We start from the raw sequence: 9592 nt of genomic DNA, 5'->3' as shown, positions 1-9592 counted from the left end.
CTTATTTACGGATCGTTATTTGTATTATATTTTTTTGACGATGATACCGAAAATGTTGTTTATTTTTACGTATTTCTAACGGCTTAGGAGATCCTTCTAGAAAGTTACAATTTTTATTTGTTTGAAGAAAAATTTTAAGGGTTATACTCGTTCAGACCCACCGATTCTGAATTTATAAACTAAAAATAACTAACCTAATCATTTCAAATTTTTCATTCGTCAATTTTAATCTCATTTATGAGCCAAAAAAGGTTCGATAATCTCAGTAAAGACAAGGCTCGTCTAGACTCAAGTAAACGTCGTCTTAAACAAGACAAGGCTCGACTTAAGAAAGTAAACGCCATTTTACCCGTCGTGGCCATAAAAGTAAGACGAAGGCCTATGTCTCAACTCAGTTTTGAGACGCAGCCAGACATCGATGTCTTGGAGACGAACTCGAGACATAACCAAGTAGAACTCAAGTCGAAGCATTTTTACTCGGGATGGTGGGCAAAGAAAATATAATAGAGAGACTGAATGGGATGGAAAAAGAAATAATTATTTAACAGATGGATAGTTGAGATTTACAAAATGGGATATTAAAGAAGAAAATAAAAAAAGGAGTATGTTAAAATAATAAGATATGGGACAGAATAGACTAAAATTATTCGAAAGAGGAATATAAAGTCATATAGCGGAATAGAAAGGGATAAAATTCTTGGTAAGAAAGCGAATATGTTAAATCTGCATAAACGGATAGAAATAAAGAGAATTATTGTAAAAAGGGAATATATGGTATACAAATCATTAAGCTGGATTTAGAAAACCGCACAATTTGCGGGAGGACGAGTGAGATTAAAAATAATAAATCTGAATAGAAAAGTATTGAATACTATCTGCGAGAAAACAAAAACTCAGCCAAAAAAATGCTAGCACAATACAAAAATAGTCATATGAAACCTAAAAGTGTTCTTCGTAAATGAGCTTGAAAACTCTTATGTAAAAAATGGTTTTGTGCTTTGCAGACTGAAAAATGTAGAAAAAAAGTAAGGATTTTCGGGTATAGAACAGTCAAGTTTAGAGCATTATTTCTTATATAAAGGGCACCTGTCCATGGGTCGAATGGGAGAAAGGCATGGAAAGCAATGGAAGAAAGGCACCAGCGGTCGGCAGTAAAAAAAAGGGGCCCCCCTGCATTCTAACATAAGAACTGAAAATAATATAGTTGTACATTTTTCAGTGTGCAAAGTACAAGAAAAACTGTACATGAACTTTTTCAAGTTCATTTACGTAGAACACTTTTAGCTTTCATTTGATTACTTTTTTATTGCGCTAGTATTTTTTTGGCTAAGTTTTTATTTCCTCTCCGATAGTATTCAATACTTTTCTATTCAGATATATTATTTTTAATCCCACTCTTCCTCCCGCAAATTGTGCGGTTTTCTAAGTCCAGCCAATTTTTCGCTGATAGTAGTAGAAAAGGATAATAGGGTAGAGTAGGAAAATGGGATAGAAAACTATAAATAATTGAACAGAGGAATAAGCATACATTGAAAAAGTAGGATATTAAAGAAGAGAAATGTAAGAAAAAGGAATATTTTAAAATGAAATAGTGGGACAGAATAGAATAAAATTCTTGAGAAAGGGAATATAAACTGATTTATGGAGTAGAAAGGCGTAGAATTCTTGTGATAAGCTTAAATAGTTTGAATTCACAAAACCGGATAGAAATGGATAAAATTGATGAATAGAGGAACAGTTTACACTGAATAAATTAGTTAGTAAAAAACATAATTTTTTGAAAGGATTACAAAGTGAAAAGTTGGGATACAAAAAGATGGAATTGTTTGAAAGAGGTGTATATTAATTTAATATAACGGGATAAAAGTCGATAAAAATATTAAAAATTAGAATAGGATAAAAATCAATAAGCCTAGTTAGAATGTTCTAACATTTTTAGCAGGGAGAATAGAACGGAAAATAATAAATCGGGATAGGAAAGTATAGAAAATTTAAAAATTCTGGGGAAGGAAAATAGGGCAGACTGATGAAATGGAATAGACATGGATAGAATTCTATATCAGAGGAATGTGACGAAAAATTATGAAACAGGTCAATTAATGACAGAATTATTGAAATAAGGAATAGGATCGAGAGATAAAATGGAATTAAAATTGATAAAACTTTTAGCAATTGAATTAGTTACTTTTGTACCCAAAATTCAGATTAAAATTGCGAAAAGTTAGTAAAATATGAAAACGAGATAGAAAATATTACATTTCTTGAAATGAGAAATGTGAGAAAAAATATTAATTATAATTAAAAAGGATAGAGTTAATTATTAAAAAGAAGAATAAGCACAATGCTACTGATTTCTATTAATTTTTATTTTACTCTTTCTTTTTACACTGCTATTTGATTTTCTTTTCTATGAGGTGGATAGAAGTATATGACATTCTTTTTGAAACCATTACTGTAGCAAAAAATGGGAAATGGCCAGGAATTTGATTCATTGACCGGGATTTTCCCCTCGAATGTACAAATTGGCTAGTTAAAAGTAGTTTCATATATAATATTACTTTAGTTCTGAACTGGAGCATTGAATTTTCTATAAGAATTATTATAATTCTGAGTTGGGACAGAGGGTTTTAATAAAGAATTCTAATTTCGACTTGGAGACTGGAAATTTTTTAAACGACTTATAATTCTGAGCTTGGGCGGCGAATAAATAAAATAAATATAAAAAATCATGTAAATAAACTTTCAAACAAAATTATAATTTTGAATTTTGACATCACATTTCAGTAAAGAAATACAATTGTGAATTCAGGACGGTGAATTTCCGTTAACAATTATAATTTTCACTTTGAGACTAGGAATTTTAGTAAATAGCTATAATTTAAAGTTTTAGACAGATAATTTTAGTGCGATTAGAGCGATAGGGCATTTTCGTTTAGAAATTTTAGTTTTGGAACAGGGATTCTCCGCGAAGAATTAGAATTTTTACTTTGCAACAGGGAAATTTCTAAAAGAATTATAATTCAAAGATAAGACTGGAAATTTCCGAAGCAGGAAATTTTTAACATGGAATGGGGATTTTTGTAAAATAATTTTAATTTCGATTTGTAAAAATAGAATTTATGAAAACGATCCCTGCTCGGAGCAGGGAATTTTTTGGAAGTAAAAGTAATTGTGACTTGGAATAATGAATTTTCGTAAAGAATTAGAATTTTAACTTTTCAAAAGAGAATTTTCCGTAATGAATCAGAATTATAATTAATTTCCAAAATTCCCTGTTCTAAATCAGAAATCTTTAAAATCTTCTCAAATGTTCAGAAATCTCTTAAAATTTTTGTAATCGCTTGAAACCATTCAAATAGTTTATACTCTATTAATTTAACAATGAAAAATAAAAAATTTATCGTGAAAAATTAAAAATTGACCAAGGGAAACCCGGGAAAAGACCGGAAATCGAAAATCATCCGCCGGGTAGACACGCCAATTAGGTGAAGAACCTATTCCTCTCTTACAATGTATATCGCCTGTACTCTCTTTTCCCCATCAGATATTAAAATGCAAGTGAATTTTCTTATGATAGAATTGTTTGAATATTTTATTTTCAATGTTTACAATTTTAAATTATAAAGAGAAAAAATCACCAGTACAGCAGAGTTATATTTAAATAAAAAAATATATACACAATTATATATATTTAAAAGCTTATGATATTTATTAGATTTTATAGTAAAGTACAGAAATATCGTAAAGTTATATATAAAAATGGTAAATCCATAGTTAATATTAAATTTTAAGTAATGGCCCAGCTGATTCATGAAATTGACTATGATTTTCTATAAATGCATGTGAACCACACTTTCACGAGTTCCGTTAATCAGATCCACTTTCTTCTTTTTTCCAGGGCCAAGTCTTAATAGTTAATAAGGATAAGTCTATTAAGCGTTCGAACTTTGATGCGAAGCGCAAAACTAAGTTTATTATACATGGATTTATAGACACGCCGCTCAGCAACTGGGTGAAGGTGAGACGTTCGTTTTTTAATAAATACTTATTAACCAATAGTATGTACTCTGTACTTTAATGCAAATTTCATCGCTGATGGTCACACGTGTCCAAGAGTGCGTGCACATCATAAACGAGCATATTCGTCGATTTTTTTTGAGGTGGGGTCCGGAAAATCTTCCAGATCCTTTCTTAAATGTGTGTGGGGGGGGGAGCCCAAAGCATTTCTTACGTAAGCTTTCTCTTTCTAATCATTTTTTCTTAAATATGCTAATTAACACCTGTCTTGGCTGTTGAAATCACTTTTTATACCAATGTAAAATCTTTTGAAATCCCTTCACATTTTTTAAGTCCTATGAAAATCTCCTGATGTCCCTTAGTATCCTTATACAGCCTGAATTCTTTTCTATATTTCAAAACCTCTTAAAATCCCTTGATATCTCTTTAAATCCTTCATAATTTGCGAAAATCTTTCTTCATTCCTTAAAATCCCCCAAAATCTCATGAGTAAGAAATCTTTGTAAATCATTGGAATATTTTTAAACCTCTCGTAACCTTTTGGAGTCGTTTGAAATAACTTAAAACTTTTGTAATCCATTAAAATCTTTTATTAAAACTAAGTTTTTTATAACATGCTAATTAACACCTGTTTTGGCTGTTGAAATTATTTTTATCCTACACATAATATCATTATTTGCTTTCTTTCTTTTCTATTATATAATATTCTTTTACTATATACGTTCAATAAAAATAGAGTGCTGGAGTTAAACCATTCTTGAGATTTGTAGTATAGCTTTCATGAAATTTCGTGGAATTTCTCGAAATCTTTACAATCTTTATTTTTATTTTGTGAATTTTTTAAAAAGTTTTGCAAAACCCTTCGAATTTTTTAATCATGTGAAAATTCTTTGAAACTCTTTAAATTTGGTCGAGCTCACTAGAGATAATCTAAAATCCTTTAAAAACTATGAAAATCCTTGAAATCACTTGAAATCTATGTAATCCCATAAAACCCCCTAATAATTCTTTAGAATTTCTGAAAATCTCTCTAAATCTCTAAAAGTTGGTATATTTTGAAATTTTTTGAAATCTCGCCAACTTATCAGACTCCTACTTTACCGAAAATTGTTTTGATCCTACCAATTCCACACAAAATGAGATCTCTAGCTGAAAGTTTGGGAAAATGAAGAAAAGGGACTAAGATACGTTTATAAACTAATAAATTTGTACAATTTCAACAAAAATAAGAATCTTTGAAATTTTTTTATATCTGAAAATATATTAGTACATAACCGTTAATTAGTCTCTTTCCTTTGTTTCCCCAAACTTTCGGCTTAACATCTAATTTCTGTAACATCCATCTGAATCTTTTTGAATCTCTTCAAATAATGAAAGACCTTTATAGCTCTTAAAATCTAATAAAATCCTTTGAAATCTCTGCAAATATTTTTAAATCTTCAAAATCTCATTACAATCCCCTATTATCCTTCAAAATTGTTGAAAATACTTCAGTCTCACATAAAATATTTCGGAGTCCTCTGAAATGCCATGCCTTACTATGAAATCTCTTAAAATCTCCTAAGTGCCCTTAAAATCCTTTAAAAACTGTGGAAATCCTTGCAACCGCTTGACATTTTCAAAATCCCTTATAATTTTTCAAATTCGTGGTAATCTTTTCGAATCTCTTGAAAGCCCTCATAATATATTAAAATCCATTACAAAATTTTTAAATCCAATAAAATTCCTTGAAATATCCTAAATTCCTTTATATGCAGATTGAGGAACATTTGTGCTATTTAAAAAAACTCTTGGGCCGTTGAGTGAAACATTCCATATTATCTAATAAATTGTTTGCAATATTATAGATGTTTTATATCAGTGCCCTTGACTCAAAATTAGTATTAAAAATAAATATAAAATCATTAAGGTTTGAATAATGTTGAAAATTTCGAAAACTTTTATTTGTGTTATTTTTTTTATCTAAAATTATCATTTTTAAACAAAACTGATTGTCAAGATTCCCAATTTTTAAGAATTTTACTTATTATAATTGTATTATATAAACTTTCAATAGCATAAATTTTGTAAATAATTATGTATTATATTCTTATAGGATATTTCAGCTTATTTCAGGTTATAATTTTAGCATAAAAAACACCGGAAATAGGTGTTTGAAAATAAATTATTAAATTTCAAAGATGTTTTTTTACCAAAAAATTACATTTTTAAATAAAAATCATTAGATTAAAACGGTTCATGAATTTTAAAGAATTTTACTTTACGTTAGAAGTATTATACAAAAACTCAGTATTAAAAAAAATCATTATAATTGGAGCAAGATTCGTCATTTTTACACAGTTTCAGGTTATATTACCATTTTTCATAGGAAATCAGTTATCGAGAAAAATTGTACGATAATTCATATATTATAATTCAGTCATGAAATTCACAATGTTTGATTTCATTGGCATTTTATGCTTGAAATCAATTATTTTAAAGCAAATTATTAGTTTTCAATCCTGGAAAAAGGAACTGATAGAAAGTGAGTCGGTTAGAATCGCTTATCTATCATTTATAGATTGAAAGATTGAAAATCCAATTGGTGGGCCACATTTTTAATCTGACGCCTGTGCGCGGTGCTTTAATTCTGCCATTCCGCATTCGTTTAAAATTCTGAGTAAATAGAATTAAATGAGACTTGGCTTATATTGAGGGGTCATTCGCAAAATACGTGATACTTTCAGGGGGGGGGGGTTTCAAAATATAACAGAGTTTCGGTTAGACTGGTTAATTAGATAGAATGTTATTTTAGAGGCCTAATTAAATTTCTGAGCCGGTTATATTACTTTGAGAACGGTAACGAGAATGTGGATATTACCGAGAATATAAACGAGAAATAAATTCTCTGAGAATTTATGAAAATCTCATAATTTAGTTTAATTAATAGAAAATTGCATTTTTTCGTTGACTTTTCGTTTGAAAATTCAACTCTTTTTTTTAAAGTTAGTCTTTTTTATTTTAAAGCTTACCTGCTTTAGCAGAAATGAAATCTTTTTTTGATAAAAATGCAACTGATTGGAAATTGAGCTATTATACTATTTTCTTGAAAACTCAACTATTTCGCAGAAAATTGACTTTTTGTTTAAATTTATATTTTGGTGTTGAAAAATGAACTGAAATATTTTCTGGGTGAAAATTCCACTTATAAAAAAAAATTGTTTTTTTACATTCTCATCAGAAAAGGTATTAGATTTGTGTAAAATTTGACCCCCCCCCCCCCAGTTTTTATCGAATGTCCACGTTTTGAGATCCCCTGAATCCGAAAAACAGGTTTTTACGAATGTGTCTATCTATCTGTATGTCTGCATGTCTGTCTGTATATCTGTGAAGACGATAACTTTTGAAAAAATTAATCGATTAGATTGCCCTTTGGTACACTCGTTTAGTGTCCCAGCCATTTTGGATGAAAATTCAAAAAGTGGGTACATTTAGAATATTTTTGAGACCACTTTTAAAAAAATTCAAAATTCTCTGTATGGTTATTCATAGAATTAAAAAGTTTAACAATTTATCCCAATTACTTTTTTTTTAAAATCGAAAATTACTAGAGTTATAGCATTTTCAAAAACCAGTAAAACATACTAGAATGAACAATTTAAGCCAAACAACGCATGATACGAAAAAAAGTCTAGAAAAGAAAAACGTTGCTTTTTGAAAGCCCTACAAGATTATGATAACAACTTTTTCAATTTGGTCAAAAAGTTGAAAATTCAAAATTTGATCTTACAAAAAATTTTTGAAACCACATTTTTTCAAGGTGTGAAAATTTTATGAACGGTTGTTCATAGTACTTCAAAACTTTAACAATTTATCCTTCTGACTTTTTTTTATAAAAAGAAAATGATCAGAGTCAGAGCATTTTCAAAATCCAAAAAACAAACTAAAATGAACATTTTAAGCGAAAAAACGCATGATATGAAAAAAAGTCAAGAAAAGAAAAACTTTGCTTTTTGAAAGCCCGACAGGACTATGATAACAACTTTTTTAATTTGGTCGAGAAGTTGAAAACTCCAAATTTGACCGTACCAAAAATAATGAAAATTCCATTTTTTGGTCAAACTTTGCAAGATACGAAAAAAATGAAAAAGCTCAAATTGCGCACCCTGGAAAGAACTACAAATTAAGAACGAATCACTTTTGGATATAAGCTACGAGAAAAAATGAGACAAAACTTGTTCATTCAAAAAAGAGCTACAATTTTTGATAGGACAGTTAGTTTTTGCTTTAGTCGTAAAAAATAACATTCTAAATAAACATATTAAATTTGTTTGAAAAAACGACACAAGGTATGAACTTAAATTACCAGACAAAAGTTGTTCGCCTGAAAAGATCTATAAATTTATTATTAATTATTTTTCGATAGGACGAGTAGATTTTCTTTTAATCGTAAAACATAAGATTAAAAATTAAAAAATTAACTTTTTGGAAAAAGCACAGAAAAGACGAAAGAGGACATAAGCTCCCATATAGGACCCTATATAGGTTCCTATATATGCAGAAGCGCAATAGTTTTTATTTAATCGTAAAAAACAACATTAAAAATAAAAAAATTGTAAAACAAGGAAATAAGAATTAGTATGATTCAATTCTTATGCATATTATGAGTAGTAATGATATACATTTATTGAAATGATACATGTTTTCAGAGCAGCTTAGAATACAATTTAAAGCAAAATAAGGAACAAATACAAAAATAATCATGATAAATACAATTTGCTTTTTATTTTGCAATTTTTTAATAAGTAATCCATGGCAGAGTTACATAGAAAATTTAATATAATTGATTTAAAAGTGTTGTGTATAATGTAGAAAAGTTGACATGTTGGCCAAAATCGAGTGCGAAGCACGAGATACGTGATGAGAATGTGTTCGCTAAAGCCAAAAGAGCTTTAACAAAAGAGAGTTCAAAATCAAAAAAATAAAAGTTGTCGGTCCGTTCACCTTTGATTTTAAAAGGTATGTGCCCGAATGCGGGAGAAATGCAAAGACTAAACGCGGAGTGCGATTGCCCTCAGTCGCGTGCCGTCGGTGCGCTCAAACTCTCGAGCTAAGCTTTTTTAATGAAAGAGAATTCACAATCACAAAATTACAATGGTGGATGTTTTGAGTTTTATTTTTAAAATGTTTGCGCGGAATGTGCGAAAATATAAAGACCGAGCGTGGTTGAATCACTTTGTTAAGGAAGCACTTTTTTTGTTACAGCTTTATATTTTAAGTTGAAAAGTTATCTCGTTCGTTAAAAGTTTAATTTTCTTGTTTTAATTTATTCTTTTTTAATTGACAATTCAACTATAAATATATATAAATATATATATATAAACTATGAGACCTTTTTGCGGACAATTTGTCTTTTTAGGTTGAATATTCAACTATTATGTTAAAAATTCAATTATTTTGTTGAAAATTCCAGTATTTTGTTAAAGAGTTATCTTTTAAAGAAGAAAAAGCTTTTTTTTGTTAACACCGGCTGAGGGGAGCGAACTCCCCTTCCACTGCACGGACTACGGATCTATCCTCTTCTATTACACCCTCT

The 9592-nt window shown here is 29.1% G+C and overlaps 1 protein-coding gene and 1 long non-coding RNA gene across 3 annotated transcripts in view; one reads left to right on the top strand and one right to left on the bottom strand.

Annotated features, from left to right (window-relative positions):
* LOC117177043 overlaps positions 1–9592 on the bottom strand; it is a 59533-nt gene that overhangs the window by 29306 nt on the left and 20635 nt on the right. The gene's annotated exons all lie outside the window — the stretch shown is intronic.
* Positions 1–9592, top strand: part of LOC117177042 (pancreatic triacylglycerol lipase-like) — a 115259-nt gene that overhangs the window by 87482 nt on the left and 18185 nt on the right. For both annotated transcript variants that reach the window (XM_033367506.1, XM_033367505.1), the window contains exon 4: positions 3899–4018. In XM_033367506.1, the coding sequence (XP_033223397.1) occupies positions 3899–4018 (120 nt within the window). The remainder of the gene's footprint in view (positions 1–3898; positions 4019–9592) is intronic.

Source organism: Belonocnema kinseyi, chromosome 7 (genome assembly GCF_010883055.1).
Source record: "Belonocnema kinseyi isolate 2016_QV_RU_SX_M_011 chromosome 7, B_treatae_v1, whole genome shotgun sequence".
NCBI lineage: Eukaryota > Metazoa > Arthropoda > Insecta > Hymenoptera > Cynipidae > Belonocnema > Belonocnema kinseyi.
The sequence above is the reverse complement of the archived record's forward strand: the minus strand, read 5'-3'. Positions and strand labels throughout refer to the sequence as shown.